The following is a 23,986-nucleotide window of genomic DNA, read 5'->3' on the forward strand; positions in this document are numbered from 1 at the left end:
ATCTGTTGTCAACATTAGCTGACATTCAAAGATTCATCTGTTCTCAACATCAGCTGACATACAAAGATTCATCTGTTGTCAACATCAGCTCACATACAAAGATACATCTGTTCTCAACATCAGCTGACATACAAAGATTCATCTGCTGTCAAGATCAGCTCATATACAAAGATTCATCAACTATCAACATCAGCTCACATACAAAGATTCATCTGTTCTCAACATCAGCTGACATATCAAAGATTCATCTGTTGTCAACATCAGCTGACATACAAAGATTCATCTGTTGTCAACATCAGCTGACATACAAAGATTCATCTGTTGTCAACATCAGCTGACATACAAAGATTCATCTGTTGTCAACATCAGCTGACATACAAAGATTCATCTACTATCAACATCAGCTCACATACAAAGATTCACCAACTATTGATATGTGTTCATGCACACTCACCATTTGGACTAGACCCAGTTGAATTGACTGGCGAAAGGCTCCTATCTTCAGTGTAGACACTGCCGTTAGGTTTGTGTTGATGAGCAGTGGGGACGGCACCAGGGGCAGTAGTCAATCCTCGTATCGACTGACCAACGTTGGTGGCGTTGTCCCGTGCATCCTGGTAGTCCTCTTCTTCTGATTCTTCTTCTCCTTCCAGACTGGTCAGGCTCATACTACAACACAACACAGCCTCCTGTTTATACACAATCACACCTAAATGAGGAAGAAACAATTATCAAAGAGAACAGAGTGATGGAGTGAGTTTAGTTTCACGCCACTTTTAGCAATATTCCAGCAATATCGCAGTGGGGGACACCAGAAATGCCCTTCACACATTGTGCCCATGTGGTCCTGGGCGTAACCACAAGGTACCCAATTTCAATCAATGAGGAAAAAAATCAGCTAATGAATTAGGCTTTAAACTGTTCCCTTAAATATTCTGTCCACATCTTCATATCACTATATGCATTGTCCCAGTGTCCGTAAGCATTTTGTTTATATGTATTTTGTGAATGTAAAATATTACCAGACTTACTGACCTACTTATCACCTAAACAGAACCCAATACATGATGGATCTAACAACAATGGAATGCTTTTCTGACCAATCAGCTGGGTCTCACCCGTTACAAGATCGATGCTCATGCTGTTGATCACTGGATTGTCTGGTTCAGGCTCGTTTATTTACAGACCGCAGCCATATAGATTGAATATTGCTGAGTGAGGCATTAAACAACAACCAAACCAAACTGTCTCCAAAAAAACATTCTCATGACATAATGGTGACATCGCCCATACAGACCTTTCAGTCTTATTTTTTTCGTTCTTATAAAATGAATGACCGGACCTGGATATCCCTTGGATTGTCCACCTCAAACACTAGCTGCCCATTCCTTCATTAAAGTAAGAATGTTAAATATGTTTCCCCAGATGGATCAACATCACACGTCAACATGGCCACAAACTCCATCATTTACCGAAACAGTAAACTGTTAAGAAAATGCAAATACACAAAGGCCAGATTATATTTGAGTATTGATAAAGAAACAAGAAACATCAATATTGCTTAGGAAGTTTTTGCTATGAAAATAAACAAAACTCTGTAAGTTAAGATTAAGGAATTTAGCAGCAGAAATTTTAATGTAAACTCTTTGGTACAAAAAATGAAGGCCACAATATAAGGATCATGAGAAAAGACAACAAAATATGCTCATGAACACATGAAATGTTCCTGTAATCACATCTGTCATGCATGGGGTATATCGAGGTATCCTTCCTATTCCATTACACACTGGCATGTAGATACAACCTTCCTTAAAACTAATAATCACACTGGTTACAAATCCTTACCACATTTCTACAATGTTTAATCAACATCATGCGTTTAGATAAGGATCAAAAGGATGACCTCTGACCGCCACACTGAAGATGGATTTGTTTGAGAAAAACAATCACCAGGAAACAGTGATAACATTTTGTGCTCAGGCAACCATCACATGACATGACTTATACCGATGGCTACCCATAAAAGTCCTCTGTACATACAGGGGAGTGAAGGTGTTATTTAGTCATGGATAAATGTCACTTTCCGAGCTAATTGCCAATTAGGAGAATAAGTCTGGAATCCACCTTCATCCAGGAACAACACTGCGGTATTGGCTCTGTGACCAAATAAAGACAGGGTATATACTGCAGATTGGTCCAGTTTCATCTGTAGATTGATTACTATAGTTACCCGCTCAGGTTAGTCTCAAACATCCAATTATAACTCTTGCAACGAGGACGACATTATCGAACCCTTCTGAAGCAGGGGCATACATTCTGCAATCGTGTTTTCCTGATTTTTTTTCAAATGAGTTTTTAAAAAATATTTTTGATATATTTGATAATTTCAAACATCTCTACTATGCTTTAGTTTCAGAAAGAGAAATTAAAGTTTAGAATATAATCTTACATTTGACTTGAGTTTTTAAAATATCATTACAATGTATTAATATATTGATTATTACAGTTTTCTCGTTCAGATCAGTTGAATATAATCTTACATTTGACTTGAGTTTTTAAAATATCATTACAATGCATTAATAAATTGACTATAAAAGTTTTCTCATTCAGATCAGTTGAATATAGTCTTACATTTGACTTGAGTTTTTAAAATATCATTACAATGCATTAATAAATTGACTATAACAGTTTTCTCATTCAGATCAGATCTCCCACTGAAATCCAAATACACTATATTTTAGATGGCACATTGACTGTAAGGAGTGAGTGAGTGAGTTTAGTTTTACGCTGCACTCAGCAATATTCCATATATATGGCGGCGGTCTGTAAATAATCGAGTCTGGACCAGACAATCCAGTGATCAACAGCATGAGCATCGATCTGCGCAATTGGGAACCGATGACATGTGTCAACCAAGTCAGCGAGCCTGACCACCCGATCCCGTTAGTCACCTCTTACGACAAGCATGGGTTACTGAAAATCAATAGTCTAACCCGGACCTTCACAGGTTTGACTGTAAGGAAGAAGTTTTACATTTATTCTATTACAATCAAACTTGATCAAAATTTGCAATTTTTGTTGTCTTGTAAGAAGGTTCAGGTTTCCTTTGAGGCATTAGTGTTGGTGCTGCTTTGTCTCACCCTAATATTTGATAATTAAATTGTGTGTTTCGTTTAAATATTAAACTGAGTATCTGATCAAGCCAAAGTTTCCCATCAATAGTTCAAACTGAACACATCTGAAGGATAGAGATACATTTTTGCATCCTAACTACTATGCACTGTTACCCCCTTTCAAACAATATGACTACACAAGACTTATTTTGTTCGTTTATCACTGAATGTCACTCAGCAATATTCCAGCTGTATAATGGCAGGATAAAATCAAGCACAAACCAGTGACTGATATTAAGAGCATCAACCCATGACATCAGGGTTAATGATAGGAAATCATCCAGTCTAAATCCTGATCCACTCAGTCGCCTCTTACGAAGGGCAGTGGGTGAGTGAGTTAGGTTTAACACCGCTTTTAGCAATATTCCAGCAAAATCACGGGGGGGAACACCAGAATTGGGCTTGCCACATTGTGCCCATGTGTGGAATCGAACCCAGGCCTTCGGCGTGACGATCAAGTGGTTTAACCACTAGGCTACCCCAGCACCTTTTACGAAGAGCAGAGGATCCTGGGTACCCTATTCAATCCCAAATCATCTGGTGGTCCCAACCCACACTTTATCATCAGGAATCATTGTTATGTCCGGTGTAATCAGTTTTAGTGGCCTACTAATTGTTCCTCTTCGATGTTTCCACCAATCAGTTATAATATCTTTACTTAGAATTATATCATGTAAATAACTACCTTTTTCCTGTCATAGCAAGCATCTTAGCTCGAGTTGTCTCCCTTGGATTTCGGGTTTGGGTTACCACTTTGTTACACCAACTATGACGACGTATTCCCCCTGGGCCAGAACCTTCAACATCATCGACGACACTGAAGTCGGGCTGCTCATATTGCCTCATGTAAAGAGGGTCTGGGATGTCTGTTGAGCTGTCCACAGTGACTCCGTTGACGCAGATGCGGATGTTGCGATCACCTAGACCGTCAGCGTCAGTGGATGCGGAATGATGACTGGAGAATGCTGAAGGTGATGCCTCGGACGTAAGGTGACTGGATGGGCCCACCTCCTGTGCCAAGTCCAGCATAGACTTGTGATGATCTACAACAATACAGGAACAATCGTACACAACATAGGGCATCAGAACTCGTACTGTGCGGGGGCACGTTTCTAACATGGCGATCAGGCAACAGTCCTGGCTTCTACAACACGCATCTCAGAACACATCCAGCCTATCACAGTAGACATCCAATAACACAAGATATCAAGTCTTCATATGGTGCAGGAGAATTCCAACAAACACACATGTTTTAGCACTAAGTAAATCTGTATACAAAATCTCCAAAATTCACAAATAGTATTGAATATTTTTTATGAAGAGCATCAAAGGCATCCCTCGATGAAACGAAATATCATCAGTTCCATATTTCCAGTTATCATCACAGTCCACATGTGTTTAATGCATCACCGTGTTACACTGATCACACAACAGCCCAAGATAACCCTCAACACTCCAACACAGGCCACACATCACACACGTATACAAGACACACAACGCAAATGTTACGATATTGCCTGGTCGCCCTACACTCAATGGCTGTCAAACTGATCAGTGGAGGTTGACATGAACCAATCATTAGCAAGCCTCATCCCGAGCATCACGTCCAACCTAACTGGGTTGCCATTCTAAGCTTTTGTGTACCATAATATCCAAGCGGACAAAACCAATGTTATGGAAGTGGGTGGAATGTTTGAACGGCTATGTCAATACTCCTTTCCCGATGTCCCTTGAAACATTTCAAAAGTCACTTGCCTATCTTTCTCCAATCAACACCTGATTAATCTTTGACCTTTCACTTCTTTAGAACCATGATGAATTTAAACAAGTTTCTTTTTTTTAAAATTTGTCGCAAATAAAATGAATTCCAAAGTCAAACTGATGGACTCAAGGCCTAGTTTCGTCTATTTGAGAGACAGGAATTGGCAAGTGTTCGGTGTGTGGGATTCTGCCAGATTTCACCCTTGTAAAGCAGCTTATGGTTCAAACAGAATAAACCGAGGATGTGAAACATTCACCAACAACGTAGTCCACATGAACTGAACATTGAAAAACTTCAATTTTTTAACTTGTATGCACCGAAAATTCTGAAATCTTTGGGGTTAAACTTTGCATAAAAATTATACAGTGACCTTTCAAAAGTGATAGGTTTCCATAGACAAAACAAATTTTTTCTTTTAGTATCTGAGTCAAATTAATCAGGTATAATTCTAAACAGCAATGAAAGTATTGGAAATTTATTTCTTTAACAGTCTCAAAGGTTTCGATCTGTAAATAATCTTCATATTTTGCAGGCTAAACTAAAATGCCTCTTTCCCAAGGCATTTTGACACATTTTACTCTTATTTTCACAGTGTTTATTCATCACTGTTAAGAAAACTTCATCTTGATTATTAGCAAATTATTATTCAGTTTTATGCCACTGTGTATATGCCCATGGCAGGCATTAAGAAAACACTTGTCGTTCAATCTTTCTGAAATTGCAATGACTTTTGACATCACAAATTAGCAATCTTGCTATAAATCTGCAATTCCCATGAAAGGCATTGCCCAAATGTTCTCACTAATCCAATTCAATTATCTATTAAATTATTTTGGCAATTACTCTTAAATAAGCATGAAACATAGAAAGTTTTAGGGTTCATATCATTGCAAAAACAGCTTCCAGTATCTGTTTCTGATTAGAAACAATTTCAATTATTTTTGTGTGTCAGCTTATTTGTTCGTAATGAGATCGGGTGGTACTCGCTAACTTGGTTGACACATGTCATTGTATCCCATTTAGGTAGATTCGAGCTCATCATATTAATCACTGGATTGTCTGGTCCAGACTCGACTATTTACAGACCGCCTCCATACAGTTGGAAAATGGCTGAGTGCAGCATTAAACAACCAAACAAAAACAAATTATTTGCTCCACCTTTTTTCTATTGAAAACATCTGAGTTAGTATTAATATGTCCTCCAGTTATAGCCCCACTAGTGTTTTAACATCAGCCTGTTGAGTGGACACAAGAAATCACAAAAGGTTTTAATGACTAAGACAGGCATCACTTCTGGTTTTCTGAACATTTCAACGGTGAAATAACATACAGACTTCATAGTAGCATAAGACTCACTCAGATTCATCCACCCATCAACCTCACTCTCTTCCATAATAATACAAATGTCTGGTTTCCATTCCAAACACATAATAAAACCATGAATCACTATATAAGTAGTGACCCCAGGCATTGACAAAGTGAGCATATCTTGCCCCACTGGTGGCCTCCTCACAAACACATGCCAGGGCAAGTCAAGTGTTCACTTGTTCTAATACAGGTTCAAGTACCTGTCAGATGGGGAACTGACCAGGTCACTGATGACTCAAATCCATATGTACATACCTGCTTCATCTATGGGGGATAGCGGTGACCCACGACCTTGAATATCAAGAGATGGGCAAGATGAGCTGAAGCGGGCGAGCGTATCCCTTCTTACATCCTGAAAAAACAAGCAAAATGGTCAATATCTACCGTAATTACCAATCTGGTTAACCAGAGAGTTCTGATCAAATCCTATAGTTGGTAAAACCAGAACGCTAGTCAGCGATGGCCATACATCGACATAACTCACTTCCTATTGGTTAGCTCCATCAGCATCAGATAGACATTTTTTTAAGTCTTTAATCACACATTGCAGCTTACAAGCTTTCTCTGCAAGATGACATAGATGTTCATCCAACTTACAAATGTCAGCTATGTTTGCAAAGCCATATTTTCCAATCATATTCGCTCTTCATGCCTACAGAGACAGACAAAAATAAAGGTCTATTTGATCTACAACACAAAGCCTTTACCGGGGACAATATTTCAGAAAATTGCATCCTAAAAACTCAACAGTCTTGGAAAGTCAAAGCGGGTGAAATATGTTTTTTTCCATGTAGGAAATTAAGGAAATTGGGAAGTTTGGCCATGTGCTCTCTATGTGCATAGACTGGCAAACTCGAATACATGTTTAAATCACACACAAAAATTCAGTTCATGGCCTACATTCAAAGTCTGCAATTTAGCCAGTAGCCAGAGTCGAGTAACACGACAGCAGTTCATTCTAGTCGCCACACCTTTCTTAAGTCATTATGTCAAAACACAAGTCAGCACAGTTAGACTAACTGTATTTGACACACACTGCTTATTGTTTTCATATTTTAAATATTTTAACTTACCCTGAAATATCGGTCATGTTTCTTATTATTCTCAGAACAGTTTTTATTTCTTACTTCTGTCACATGTATTTTATATTTTTGTGTTATCAAATTAAGAGCACAGATGTATAACAAGCATTCATTAGGGTTCTAAGCACTTAGGTCATAAATGACTTTCACTGTTCAATTCCTGAGTCTCTATAAACCCCCAAACACGGGTATTGTATTTCAAACAAGAAAGACAATCTTTTGTATGTAACCATGGATACGTACATGGCACCTAACATGTTCCTTTGCTGGAGTGCATCATAATTCTCCGAAAATAAATCTCTACAGCAATATAGTTCATAGCATTTACAGAATAGTTTCCACAAACCTTTCCATCCCAACACATAAACCTACATTCAAAAACACCTTGCTGTATTTGACATATTAAGGACCTATCCCAAATTTATCACAAATCAGAAAATGTCATGGAATGTTCTAGGCTGAAACATATAGCATGTTGTAGGGGAAACATGCGGAAAATTCTATGCTCAGGATTGGCAGAGAACTACGATGTATATATTCCAAAATATCACTATGACAACTCATCAACACCCACCCATACTGGTAAAAGTTCAGCCCATAACTCCCGCTTGAAATGTATTCTCTTTATTAGGATTATTTCGAGGGGTTAGAGACCCAGGACAGAATTGGTCTTCAGTAACCCATGCTTGTCATTAGATACATGTCATCGGTTCCCAATTGCGTAGATCGATGCTCATGCTGTTGATCACTAAACTGTCTGGTCCAGACTCGATTATTTACAGACCACCGCCATATAGCTGGAATATTGCTGAGTGTGATGTAAAACTCAACTCACTTACACTCGAGGGGTTAGGGTTTCGAGTTTAGGGTAAGCTTTAGAGTAACGTGTAGGGTTAGGGTTTGGGTTAGGTTTAGGCTTTTCATAAAAATCATCTATGATGAATGATAAAAAAACAACAGGGTTACGGGCGGAAATCTTTCCTCCTTACCCATACCTCCCCAAACACACGCACACACACACAACTTCAAACAGACCATTATCTAAAATCCCTTTATCACAACTTCCTTCAAATTCTCCCTATGAACCCTTCCTTATAATCACACAACCTCCTTCCCAACCCTTCCTCAAATTCTCCCTATGAACCCTTCCTTATAATCACACAACCTCCTTCCCAACCCTTCCTCAAATTCTCCCTATGAACCCTTCCTTATAATCACACAACCTCCTTCCCAACCCTTCCTCAAATTCTCCCTATGAACCCTTCCTTATAATCACACAACCTCCTTCCCAACCCTTCCTCAAATTCTCCCTATGAACCCTTCCTTATAATCACACAACCTCCTTCCCAACCCTTCCTCAAATTCTCCCTATGAACCCTTCCTTATAATCACACAACCTTCTTCCAACCCATCAAGACAACCTCTGCATTAGCCACAGTTAACCTTGACCAACAAGCAGATCAGTCAGACAATCACGGAAACAAGATCTTGTTGAGAAAAGCTAAAAACATCATCACTGATTACATAACATTTAATATTATAATTGTTCAAGGATCAAGATAAACAAAGTTAACAGACCACACTTTCCACACCACCACCCTCCCCGATGTTCACAATTGGACATTTTTATTTGAGCTGCCACATCTACTAATTGAACGTGTTAAACCAAGGCAGTTTTGTTGTTACTTGTCTGAGAGGAATCCACTGGAGTTCATCTTTTACACATATAGCAGACTATATGACCTATCTGAGACTGACAGCCCCACCATGATGCCTCCCCCAACCCCCTGGTCTAGTTTACTTTTTTCCTCCACCCCCTGCTCGACTCTTCTAGTTGGTCCCTTGGGAAACACAAACCCAGGCTCACCAGACACATGCTATGGAAGATGTACATTTGTTGATGTTTAGACACAAGCTTTGAAGTGAGGGACGGAGGGAATCTCTACACTATTGTATTACACCTCTCTACCTCCTCATGTGAACACCTGAAATATCACCAGCAATCAGCTCTCTCTCATCCTAGTCTCCGTTCTTCCGATTCCTCTCTCATAGTTTCTTACAGTCTTCCTTCTTTGCCTTTCTTTCTCTGTATCTCTCTCCCACTCTCTCTTTCAAAGCCCCACAGGAAAGCCCTTCATTCTCATCTTTCCTAACTAAATTCTTTCCCTGAAATCTCTTGTTTTATTTTATTCCAACATTCCCCATTTCCTTTGAGTGTTTTATAATGTTCTTCCTTTCCTGCCTCTTCCCATCTATTCTTTATCCCTGATGGTTTTTTCTCAGTGTTAATATTTTCTACCATTATACACAAACTATAACATATTATAACACAAAACTTTAAAAATCCTTCCCAATTTGTATGTAAGGGTACACATGATAGAAAATACCAGGAAAAGTTCATATAGCCACAGCAAGCGCCATGTACCGGTACATAGGTACAGCTCCATGTACACAGGTACAGCTCCAGGTACATAGGTACAGCTCCATGTACATAGCTACAGCTCCAGGTACATAGCTACAGCTCCATGTACATAGCTACAGCTCAAGGTACATAGCTACAGCTCCAGGTACATAGGTACAGCTCCATGTACATAGGTACAGTTCCATGTACATAGGTACAGCTCAAGGTACATAGGTACAGCTCCAGGTACATAGGTACAGCTCCATGTACATCGGTACAGCTGTACAGCGCCACAGCTGTTCCATGTACATCGGTACAGCTCCATGTACATAGGTACAGTTCCAGGTACATAGGTACAGTTCTAGGTACATAGGTACAGCTCCATACATGGACAACTGGGCTATAAGGATGAGGGGGGAAGATGGTAAAATGGGATAAGTATGTACACTTGTACTGTCTACTACTCTCAAACCTTTCCTTCCCTCAAGTCATTACTCACCTCAGGCCAGTAGGCTAGTCTAATACATAAAGCTTTCAATCAGGTTCTACTGCCTACATGAGTACAATGTGTGAAACCTATTTACGGGTCCCCCAACCCACTAGCATTGCCGGAATATTGCTATTAGTGGCATAAAACCATATTCACTCACTCACTCCAGTTCCATACCTGATATGCTTATTGACAACACTGACCTACAAATAGTTTAACATTTTAGATTTTCCCCAACTTCCAAACTCCATAAAACAATGTATACAATCTCTCTCTACTTGTGCACTGTTGTATTTCATGTTACAACCAAACATTTTGCTATGTAGCTAAATTTTCCCCTAACGCTGTCAAACTTACTTCTTTTTTAAAATACACAAAATAATTTCAACTAATTAGAACAAGTCAATAACCATGTACTATTATCCAAACAATGTTTTTTTGTGGTGAGGAAAATATGTTCAAACACCCCTCTAATCACAGGCCTTAGCAACTGAATCCTATAACACCCAAACTGGCGCTACTCCAACAGAGGATTACCTCCCCTAACTCTGCCCCGACTTCGATCTGCTTCCTATTTCCTGTTTCGACTGCAGCAGGTGTGTGATATTTGGGCACTTGCCGAAGAATCCCACTCTAACATTTACCAAGACAATTCTGTGCGAAATAACCTCCCCAGGCCTTTGACCTCCATTATTGTTCTTTCTATGATCTCTTTTTTCATAATCCCACAAATCCAGCCTCTTCCTGAAGCTCCATCTGCATAGGAAATGCAACAACTAAACCGCACTAGCTAATATGTAAGACTTGCGATCATACTTCTTATGATGCCATTTATATATTTTCTGGAATGTTCACACCTGCAGTCAGTGTTGGGTTTAGGTCATCGTAACCTTGTGTATCAACATCTAGTGTCATCTTATAGCAAAGGGGCGGTAGGGCAGCCCAGTGGTTAAGGTGTTCGCTCATACACACTGAAAACCTGGGTTTGATTCCCCACATGGCTACAATGTGTGAAGCATATTTATGGTGTCCCCGCCATGATATTGTGGAATCTAAAAGCAGCACCACACTGGTGTCACACTGCTAGGTGAGGAAATGTCTGCTACATGTGTATTAATAACAGGTATGATGGTAAGCATGGTGACTCTAGCACGTGGGTTTGCTTTCCTTTAAAACAACAAATGGAGAACTAGAAACATGGATTTTCTTCTTGATAATGGATTTTTTTCTTGGTTCTGAGATAATGGAAAACTTGTATCATCACTATTTGACAGAGTTAAATAGACACATGCTTATGATACAGATGAGACTGAACAATCAACTCAACCTATGACAGAGATTTCTTGTGGCTATGGAAGGCTTTGTACTTCTTATTTCCTTAATATCATCAAATTGGGAGTGAGTGAGTGAGTGAGTGGTTTTACGCCACTTTTAGCAATATTCCAGCAATATCAAGGTGGGGGACACCAGAAATGGGCTTCACCCATTGTACCTATGTGGGGAATCGAACCCGGGTCTTCAGCGTGACAAGCCAATACTTTAACCACTAGGCTACCCTTCCATCCCTCATCAAATGGGGTTACTGAGTATGGGTTCCCATCCCTTTAAAAGAACAAGTAGTGTTCTTAGATTCTAACATGTGTTCTTGAGCTGCTACATGCAGAAAGCCATGTACCTGTAGCCAGCATCCCTGCTAACCAAATCAACTTATCACATAGAATCCCATCAAAATTATCTCTTATCAATACTACTTCCTCAGCCTTGCATAATCTGGTTTATTTAATCGAGCTAGGTTTCATTTTGAATTAACGTTAAGGAACCTTTCTAATTTCATTATTTAACATGCAACATGTTTACTAGTTTATCTATTAAACCTTTGATATGTCTACATCCGGTAGGTAAACAACAACTTCAGGCTTCCAGTCATTTTCTATAGTCACTTGACTTGACATGAACTAAGGCCCGCAGGACATCTTCAGACAGACATCTTCCAGACACCCATTAGACACCTTGAGGACATCTTCCAGACACCAACTAGACATCTACAGGACATCTTCAAGACATCCACTAGACATCTTCAAGACACTCATCAGACACCCACAGGACACCTTCAAGTCACCAACCATACACCTACATGATGACATCTTCAAGACACCCCTAGACACCAACAGGACACCTTAAAGGCACTCACTAACAAGACACCTACAGGATATCTTAGTCACTTGACTTGACCTGAACAAAGCACCTACAGGACATGTTCAAGACACCAACCAGACATCTTCAAGACACCCACCAGACACCCACAGGACATCTTCAAAGCACTGACAGGACACCTACAGGATATCTTCAAGACAACAAAGATGGAATTCAAGACACCTTTAGACAATGTGAGAATTTATGGAGGTAAACCTCTTTATCATGATATCCATAAATCCTCACTTTATATGTGTATGACTTCTAAATGCCATTCAAAGACCTTCAAACCAAATGCCATGAAGACATCTTCAAAGCATTACAAGATTGTTTCAACATATTCTGAGCCACCTTCAAGTACGGTACACATATAACATGTGATGGAAAAGAACAGTACTGCTTTTGATAGAACGGTCCTGTTGATGTACTTCCACAATATTCTGGTGATGCACATTCATTGGGATAGTTTTGTCAACATGCAAACCTATTTTCTTCAGTGATCTCACTAAAAAAGACAGTTTCCTGATCAGCTGAACATGGTATCTGGCAAGATTAATCAAACCTGCTCTTTATTTTTAAATTCATTCATGATAATATTTTATCTGAAAGCAGACAGAACCTTGGCAACAACACCCACCTGTACTCGGAAGTCAGGCTATTGCCTCATGAAGTAATGACACATCATTGAACAATTTCAATATCACATATCTGTTATTCACAAATCTTTTTATTTTAGTGCCAGGTTTAGAACATGATCTGACCATCCAAGACCTGTGACCTTAACACTGTGTTAAGTAGAGACAAACCTCACTCCTCTATGAAAGCAACAAAACTGGTAACTAGTTTTACCTCGTGCTTGAGAATATTTCGCTCATATGACGACGTGCATGCATGAGTAAGTGTATGTGCGGCTGCTTGTACTAGCTCAGACTTCAGCTGGTTTTAAAGTGCTAGCCCACTGAGATACCATGACACATGAATACTGACACGCTTATACTGACTCGAGCCGACCAGTTCTTGTTGTACCCATTAATGCTGAGCCCCAGTAGACGCAGCTCTTTGCTTGTCTTCCTTCAGGCGTCTGGGCAGAAAGGAACCGCGAACACAACCTAAAACAATAATATTCCAACACAACACTCACGTCTATGATCGGATCCTTCCGGCGCTGACGCTCTGGCCGGCCATTGACATACTGTCAATCATGACATTAACACAACATCGAATGTCGGTAGTTGATTGCTGAATCGCTACACCACAGCTTCCCATTGCTTGATTATCTGTAACAGTGAGAAGCTCTACTAACCAACCCAGAAGGCTGTGTTAGTAGCTTCAGGATGTAATTTTAACTGTAGTCGAGACGCAGTCTTGATCTACTTGTATCCCGGTCAGCCGAGGTAAAACGCGACCGCGTGAGCCCCTTGGACGTGTAGAAATTTGATAATCGGTTTCGCTATCCTCGGAATAGCCAGGCTGATGATATCTCGAATGGGAGTAATTTCTCCACTGGTAATGTAGCCCTTCTATAAATCGTGGTGGTATTTCCCTGAATCGATGAATGGGGATGTGCAAGCAGGGCATCCCAGATCTATGCTGCCCATGTAGTCCATAGACTAATCATTATCCATGAACTGAGGTAAAATGTATCATGACGCTTAACCACTACACCACAGAGGCGGTCTGGGCAGAAAGGATCAGTGAACACAACCTAACACAATATTCCAACACAACACTCAGTACAACCACATGGACTGATCAGATTGAGCAATGTTCTGTTTTCTACAGGTGTTATTTTCAGTGAAGTAGCCCAATCTCCTATAACTCATCAAAGTCACAAGAGTCATTGCATGATCAGGATTATTAGTTGCCATGGAAACAGAATTCTCAAAATTGAAGAGGAAACTTTTAATTTTGGCCCAAGGTCTTCCAACATAGCAAAACAAATATGTGGCGACTATTTCTCGTAACATGAGTTCAAATAGGCAATATCCCCATCAATATCCCCATCAATATCTGTAGAAGAGTGACAAGGCAGCTGCTGGTTTGTACAAGCAATTGACATACTGTCAATCATGACATTAACACAAGCATGAAATTAACGTCCCATGCTCGCATCACTAAGAATAAAGTATCACATTTCAATCTGGAAACGTACTACTACCATCTCTGTATACGAGACAAATACACACAGTAATCTTAGTCCTTGCATATAAGACAATGCCTTGCAAAACCAAATTAGTACTGAAAAGGTAAATAATCTTGTTTAGTGATGTTTAATTGCATATTTGACGTCTTCACTGACAAAGTCGTGTTTTCTTGTTCGGTCTAGTGAAACAATATGATGACGTTTTCTTACCACCTGAAAAAAAACTTTGACAAAAGTATAACCTCTAGATAAGCTGACCCCCTTCTACAGACTGCCTTTTTGGCTTTATACATGTTGATTAAATACATGATTGATCTTTGTTCTTGGTTACCACCTTGTCAACTGCTCTCCTAATTACAAGCAAAAGACTGTGGAAATGTCTTTACAGCAACAACAGTTCTGGTGACCACACAGTTGCACAGTACAATCAGAGAATTATCAAAACCCTCATGTGTTAACACATGGACAATCTTCATTGGTGACTTGACCTATCTAACGGTATATGGAATTTCCTGTTTCATTCAATGGAAGTTAGATATCATGTGAAGCAGTTGAAGTTAAATGTGAGTGAGGGAGTGAGTGAGTATGGTTTTACGTCGCTTTTAGCAATCTTCCAGCAATATCACAGCGGGGAACACAAGAAATTGGCTTCACACATTGTATCCATGTGGAGAATCGAACCTGGGTCTCCGGCGTGACGAGTGAACATTAACCACCAGGCTACTCCACTGCCCAAAGTTAAATGTGTGAACAAACCAAATGCTATTATTCCATCAAACTATCACCCCATATCACTCCAGCCTGAGGCAACACTCTAGGGGTTTCTTGTTTGCTGTCTCGTTCTTAAAGTTCAAAGGTAGGGCTCCAGGTCAGTACAGTGATGAATTCAGGATTTACCCTCTTTGTAAACAACAGGTGTCATAACTGAAAGTATTTGTTGGTTGTCATCCACACCACTGGGAACCATCTTATAATGACCATCGTTCAATCATCAACTTCTGACATAACTAACACATCTTATAATGACCATGCTCATCAAATAACTCAAAATACTCAAAAAGCCAATTATCATGGTTACCAATGTGTCTCCTTTGCCTAAAAAAGACAGTTTTAAGGGTCTTTTGTGCATACATATCCCCAACACCATTTCCTTGAGATGTTTCCCCCCCATCCCACCTATCATGGAGAATCATCTTCCTCCCCCTCCTTCAAACATGGCTGACCAAGTGTTCCTCCATGTTTGGTGTCCTTCTGGAAAACAATCCCTTGCGATAGTCCCAAACCACCATCCATGCCTGTTATCTACATCATCAACTGCTTGTTTATGTAGACTCTGTAGCTATACGATGATAACAGCCTTCATTAGGAGGTTTACTCAAACAGCCTGGGTAACTCAGCACCTCAAAGCCTGAGAAGATGTAAACCAGGGGCTATCTGCCAAAGGGAGATAAATGGTGTTGGTGTTAATTCTGAAACAGGTAGACTGCATATGCTGAAAGTTCAAACCAATATTTGTGCAAGCTTTTCATACCTTGATACAAAATGGCCCATATTTACCATCTGCACACTGCAGTAATAAAATTACTCTGAGTACACCATTTCCAAGCTTCAAAAGGTTCTTGTCCTTTTGTCAAAATTGGCGAATTTGAAATAAAAATATTAATGGCAAAGGCCACTGGCCATCTCATTTCAGTCATTACATTTAACCTTTCATCTCACAAAAGACCACAAGTGATTACAGGTTTGGTATTTAGCACAGCACATAAAACACACTGAACAAGGACTCAACAATACAGACACACATTGAATTTGATATTCTTATGGGGATAGCCTTGTGGTTGGAGTGTTTGCTCATCACACCAAAGACTTTGGTTTGATTCCCCACAGAGGTACAATCAAGGTTATGTCCATTGCCACTGGCATTACAGATAAGCTGAAACCAGATCCCTCACTCATTCATGATGTTTGATAAGAACCTTGAAATGACCAAAGTCCTAACCACCACACCTAACAAACCAAAATACTTTTCCAGAACCAGTACATTTCCTCTAAGAGCAGATCTTCTCCCTATACACATACAACATTAACCTGATCCCTAAATATCAATAGAAAACTCCTCTCCTTCCCCATCTCCAGCTTGGTCAGTGTGTGTACTCTGGCTGTGAATCCATCCCCACAGCCTCCCATCATATGTTCACCAGCTTCTTTTCCAGTTTTCCAGGACATTTCCTCTGTTTCGTGTACAAATGATATCGTGTTTGCTTGCTGGTTTCCGCATCACTGACCGGTGGAGGAAAAGCACAGCAACCAAGGTTCCAATCAGCCTTTGGCAATGTCTGACTATTCCCTGAATGACCCACTTTCAGAAATGTTGACTTCCTTTACCAAACTTAATCGAACTGTGTCACTAGTGATGATATGGAAAGAGAAATTCACTGAGAAATCATCAAAACAAATACAGTTTGGTGTGGTTCAACAACTTACTTCAGAACTGCTTTGTAAAGTCCCCATTGTGAACAACAGCTGGGTGAGTACACTGCATGTACACCTTGTCTTACACCAGTATCGCTACACATTGACACCGAGTCCTCATGCAAAACACTCATCCTTCGTAAACAACACTGAGACAACTGATGGGGAACAAGAAAAACAGATTATGCCATCATTACTACCTACCATCTACTGTCTGTCCTACTTACATGGGCTGCAGCTACTTCAAACCAGTGTTATACTGCAGTATCATTAACCTCCATTCTTGGGACTGCGGGTATGTCTGTGATCTCACAAACCATTTATTGGAAGGTAGACATCTCGGCATAGTAGTGGTGACCAAAAATATCTATCTATATGTTTCTGTGGAGCATCCTCCATCCATATGTAATTATGGAATACAATTGCATTTTCACTAATTCTATGAAATCGTGGCACAATCATCTTTCATTTGCAGATTCTATGAAATCGTGGCACAGTCATCTTTCATTTACAGATTCTATGAAATCGTGGCACAATCATCTTTCATTGGCAGATTCTATGAAATCGTTGCACAATCATCTTTCATTCAGATTCTATGAAATCGTGGCACAATCATCTTTCATTCGCAGATTCTATGAAATCGTGGCACAATCATCTTTCATTTGCACATTCTATGAAATAGTTGCACAATCATCTTTCATTTACAGATTCTATGAAATCATGGCACAATTGTCTTTCATTTGTTGATTCTATGAAATCATGGCACAATCATCTTTCATTTGCAGATTCTATGAAATCATGGCACAATCATCTTTCATTTGTTGATTCTATGAAATCATGGCACAATTGTCTTTCATTCGCAGATTCAATGAAATTGTGGCACAATCATCTTTCATTTGCAGATTCTATGAAATTGTGGTACAATCATCTTTCAGTCACAGATTCTATGAAATTGTTGTACAATCATCTTTCATTTGCAGATTCAATGAAATCATGGCACAATCATCTTTCATTCACAGATTCTTTGAAAATGTGGTACAATCATCTTTCATTCAGATTCTATGAATTCGTGGTACAATCATCTTTAATTTGCAGATTCTATGAAATTGTGGCATAATCAACTTTCATTCACAGATTCTATGAAATTGTGGAACATTCATCTTTCATTTGCAGATTTTATGAAATCGTGGCACCATCATCTTTCATTCAGATTCTATGAAATTGTGGCACAATTGTTCATTCACCGAATCTATAAAATGATGGCTGCAAATTGTATGTCTACGGATTTCTATGAATTCACAGTACTCAAGCTAAAAATACTAAAATACATGACAGATCATGCATGACATTACTCAACAAATGACAAGCAGCAGTCCTCAGAAGTACCAAATGTGGACCACATTTCCACAATATCCAAAGTCATTTCTCACGTCATTAGTTTTGCCATCTAAAGCCAAACTCCCAGTAGCAGATCAAGGGGGATCCCACCGTACTGATACAGTAATGATGGTGGCCCCTTTAACACATTAGTGTACACGCTGCCATCATAAATCGGTCTGACAATCAGTAATTTACAGCCTCACTAACTGACAACGTTAAGACAATGTCAGCCAACAAGAGTGCATCACATGTTGGTCTGACAATGAGAGCCTCATTTAACCATGCACTGTCGCCAGCACACAACATTATGCAACAATATCTTGTCAAACATCCGGAGATCTGTTTTCTCAAGAATGTAGTTTTTTCTCTCGTACATGCGTCATCAATGTTCAACAGGAGTATGACGGCAAATTTTCCATGGAAACATGATGGATGTCAAAATACACAACCATGTTGTTGCCTCGCACACAAACTGCCAAGACTGGCACAGAAAAACTTGTCCCTTATACCTCTCTAATATAACCATAAGCAGAGTAACACCTGTCCATATCAATGTTTTCACAAGTCACTGCCTATAAACTATTTGATAGTTTTAAATAGCAGTGGAAATAATCTTAAGACTTAAAGTATGTCAATTATGTAAGGCTGCCCCGACGAATCATACACCCTGACATCTATGTAAGGGAAATTAACACAAAGTAAACATTCTTTACGAATAACTTTATCTTGACGCATTATCAACTAACTTCTTTTCCCAATGGTGAAATTAACTTCTCCACCATGCTTCTCTCCTCGTCAATTTGTTTACACATTTTTCCAAAGCAGTTGAGATCCTTAAAAGTTGTTTGGAGAACATAACGATTGAGCCAAAGAGAACAGAGGGCCAGACTGTTCCTCCATTAAACTATAGTCCAAGTCAGTACAGCCTAATCCCATCTAGGTGAACACAAGCTTTTCAACCTATACATAATTCATATTTTGTAAACAGAAGGAGATAAAAAGTTGAGGTATCTTCGAACATAAATAGGTCTGCTGTGCAAACTATTCTGGCCAACAGAGAGCTTGTGTTCCAAGTCTAAATTAAGGTGCACAAAAATACCTTCTCGGGAGAAGTCTTAAACTAGCTTGTGAGCTGAAAACAGACACCTTTCTCTCCTCCACTGGTAAAAACATTGGTGTTGCTGGGTTAAAGGAAAAGTGGATGTAGGTTAGTACAGGAGTAAAGGAACGGGTTAGAAGGAACCAGAGGAGGAGGGGGAGCATCAGGGGGATACAAGCTCCTCACTCGTGTGTTACACTGGCACTTCAGACAACTCAACAACACACTTTTGTACTATCTGGCTGAGTGTGAATAAATAAATTGCAAGAGATTCCACGGCAATTCATTGGTGTTTGTTTCCATTAACCGAAAAAAGAATTCGGCCAAACCCACTAACCTCTGCTACCTGGGTGGATGATATAGACAGGGGGTTCTTGTGTTCTTTCTTGTTGTCTTTCTTTTTGTGAACATTATTGAGAACATATTTGTTGATAAGAATGGTCTTCAATATGTTTTTTCACTCATGAAATTGCTTTGTTCATTTATACCTGATGACAATTTTTCAGTGTTTTTTATAATAATTAATCATTTTAAATTACAATTTGGCTCAAATAAGCAAAGATGAGATATGTGTGATACAAACAGATTTAAATCTTTCTTTAAATAAAACACTTTCTAAAACAAATCCACTTCAACATCAGATACATTGACTATGACACTGGTATACTGATACGGCTCCAGTATCATGTATTGAGTGAATGAGTGAGTTTAGTTTTATGCCACACTCCCAGTTTGATGTAAGATACCAAACCAAATTTGTTTCAGGTCTGTGGATGTTTCCAGATGAAGAGAAACTATTATTATATTCACACAAACTCTGCCATATTTTCACTCAATAAATTTCCTAATTTTTTCATGAATGAATGTCAACATCACATGATTATCCATTTATGCTACTCAAAACAAGTTAGAGAACATTTAGTTCTTTCATATTATGGTAGTAAATAAGTTATGCTATGATAGATCAACTATAGTAATATCAAAGATGAGAATGGTCCTAACATTTTTTGGTAGTATAAATACAGAAGGACCCTGTTGAAGACCCTACAGAAGGACCAAGCGCCATATTCACATTTAACAACCAGAGAACATCACTACCGAGGATTGCATATCAACCTTCATCACCTAAACTTAACCCTTCTTCCAATAATCAAATCTTCAATTTGCTGAACCATTCTACTTCAAGATGGCCGCCACACCTTTCCCCTTATGATATACATCTGACATTTTCAACAAAGGCTCTCACAATTTACTCTTTCAGTTAACATTTACTGGGTCATATTTTCTCCATCAAAAACCTATTCTTTCCACAATGCTTCATCTGTCTCCAATCCAAGGCCACTTTTCAAAGTGTAACTCAACCCACTGTGACCTAGTTGTACGTTTTCATTTAGATTTTTTCCCCTCTGCAAGATAGACATCTTCTGTAAAGTTAGGACTTGGCATATCAACATGGCGCCACATTCTCACTCATTTAACTTGCTTCTCTTAACACAGCAATGCTCCGTTTCCACAAATGTAAACATTTCAAGCTTCCAGAATTCGTATCATCATTTCTTTCTTGCTGAAGATTATTTGGCAATTTTGATTAAATATAATTCGATGAACATTAAACAGAAATTCAAAAAGGAATGGGAGATTTTTCATAAATTTCACTTTTATTTATTTTTGTAATTTCATGCATCGTATCTACCAGTAATATACCACCAAACTTTTAAGACCTAGGGCTTAGTATTATGTCTTCTATTTCTTTCATCAGCATCAAATGCAAACCTGCTTTGATGAAGATAAAAATTACTCCAGTAATTGCAACTCATGTCCATTTTTAAACTGCTAAGACATCTAATTCAGTGACATGTTTAAATAAACAGCCTTTTCCTGTGTTGCAGCCAAGTAGAAGAGTTTTGCTTTTTGCTTGAAGTTGCTCAAGTTTTGTTGACGATAAACTTTTTCTTTAGTATGTAGAACTTTAACAAAAACTAAAATGCTTTCATTTTGTAAGAAATTCACATGAATCTTGTCAACAATCAGAAAAAAGTGGATCATGTTCATGTATCTCACAATCTGGATCTGATACATCCCTGTAAGTGGGGACCATGGGGTCACTGATGAGGGGTGGAAGCTGGACCCTTGATCTTCAAGCCGGGGAAAGCATGTGCTATACAAATATGACCACCCTCATTTGTCTGCCTTGCTCTTAATATGGAAGACATTTAGATTCCCCAGGCATTCAACTGTTTATTCTTCAAAATTAGTTCTACCAATTACATACCTCACCTGAATATGTTGTCAAAAGTTAAAAAGACACTCAATTTAAAAAAAGTGAAATCAGATATTTTCTGCATTTAAACAAGGGGAGAAAACTGAGACTAAAATGGACTGATTTAACAAATGTATGAAGTCATCATAAGGTGAGACAGACATACAAAATGTAATCTTTCTCAGTTTGGTGATTTCAAAGAAGATTGGTTAGTTGGTTTGTTGTTTACGCCAGACTCAGCAATATTCCAGCTATATTGCAACGATCTGTTAAAAAATTGAGTCTTGACCAAACAATCCAGTGATCAACATCATGAGTATCATTCTACACAATACGATGACATGTGTCAACCAAGTCCGCGAGTCTGACCGTCTGATCCTGTCAGGTGCCTCTTACAACATGCATGGGTTAGTGAAGACCAATTCTAACCTGGAACTGCACAGGTATAAAGGGACAAGAGGTTTAGCACATTTTTAAAATTAAGAGCAAACAAAACAAGGTCAAAATTTCAAATACTGCTTTAAAAATGGAACAAATGTGAGCCCCACTACACATGCACTAAATTACAATTTAATATGAATGACGACTGCGTAATGAGAATAATTTATTTTTTCAATATGGCTGCTGAGGCGACCATATTGCAAGCAGATCATTTTTAATCGCAGTTGAACAAATTCAGGTGACATCATTGGTGGAAACAAGTAAGTTTAAACAGACCTGAGGGATTCCTCATCATTCATTCATTCATTCATTCATTCAAGATCTATATATTCAAGACAACTTTATTTCTGAGACTAAATGTCAGAGTAACTTTGCTCCAGTCATCCAGTGCCGACAGTACCTCTCAGCAGTGGGTCATGAGTATTATTATTAACAGACACTGGTAGCTAGGTGGTCTGGATCTACAACAGCAGCAGCAGAGTTACAACCTACAGCTGAACTTCGGCAGGCGAAATTAGTCAATTAGGCTTCTGTCAGGAGAGGGAATCACTTACTGACCCCCAATTTATGTCTAAAGATGTCAAAAAGAGGTTCAAGTGGTGGAGTTCTTAGAGATAGGTAAACAGATATATGAGCGATTTTCTCCGGCCCTCCTTCAAGGCGACCATCAATGAAGACTTTAAATAGAACTTACCCTTACCAATCACCTTCATGAAATACCATATTTTCTGTGACTTTCGATGTCTTTGAACAGTAAATCAGTTACCCAATAAGTACATTCCAGCTCAAGCTTCAATTAAATAGCATACAGCTGTATGTAGGTGGGTTGGTGGGAGGACTGTGTGTCGAGATGAATCAGTTATCAGAAATCTAAGAACACAGTTCGAAGCCCAGAAAAGAAGGGTTAAGTGATCAAGTCATGCTCCACTTGGGCTTTCCTCCCATAAGCCTTTGACAAAAGAATTCTCTCCAGAGTGGTACAGAACTAACTCACTTGTTCGCTTAACTCTGACCAATTAAGCATATCGTGAAACAACTATCAGAGCATTCTACATTCTACATAAATTTTCTCTCTTCATCACACTCCCCACATGGGCACAAAGTGTGAAGCCCATTTCTGGTGTCTCCCACCGTGACATTGCTGGAATATTGCTAAAAGCAGTGTAAAACTATACTCACTCATTCCTCATCACATTATTCAAGCCTTAAGCTGAAACACTGTTCTGTGAGATATAAACCCGACTCACTCACTTACTCCCTCTACATGCACACTGCCAACCTGGGATTGGATAAAGAAAAAAGAAGATCCTCTTCATTAAATCATTAAGTAAACCTATCCCAAAGTTGTCTCCAAAATATCTTTCCGCCAAATTAAATAAACATGATTGATTCCCCTGGAATACCTTTAGTCACAGAAGCTAGCACTGAGCATTAGGGTAAGTGACCCAACCACAGCTCCGGATAACCTCTTATCTTTTTATTAAAGGAACAGGGATGTAAAATATAGCACTAAAACTGTTTTATGAGCAACTTGAGAGTTTTACACAGGTATCAAGCATACAAGGATAGAACATCACTAAACTTTACCAATTTCAAAGACTCTTAATCCTCACATTTATGGCATTAAAAAGCAAGTGAACAGATGCAAATATCAGAAACCTTCAAAAGATCTAATCCAGGAGTTACAATTGCAACATGTGGATCTAGGTACAGGTATGCAAA

At 39.0% G+C, this 23,986-nt stretch overlaps 1 protein-coding gene across 7 annotated transcripts in view; it reads right to left on the reverse strand.

Annotated features, from left to right (window-relative positions):
- Positions 1-23,986, reverse strand: part of LOC124289557 (rho guanine nucleotide exchange factor 28-like) — a 151,173-nt gene that overhangs the window by 65,986 nt on the left and 61,201 nt on the right. For all 7 annotated transcript variants that reach the window (XM_046726170.1, XM_046726161.1, XM_046726139.1 and 4 more), the window contains exons 6-8: positions 6,559-6,655; positions 3,859-4,216; positions 455-669 (exon numbers count right to left, since the gene is read on the reverse strand). In XM_046726170.1, coding sequence (XP_046582126.1) covers positions 455-669; positions 3,859-4,216; positions 6,559-6,655 — 670 coding nt within the window. The remainder of the gene's footprint in view (positions 1-454; positions 670-3,858; positions 4,217-6,558; positions 6,656-23,986) is intronic.

This window comes from Haliotis rubra, unplaced genomic scaffold (assembly GCF_003918875.1).
Source record: "Haliotis rubra isolate DU_JTF1 unplaced genomic scaffold, ASM391887v1 Scf112, whole genome shotgun sequence".
Classification (NCBI taxonomy): domain Eukaryota; kingdom Metazoa; phylum Mollusca; class Gastropoda; order Lepetellida; family Haliotidae; genus Haliotis; species Haliotis rubra.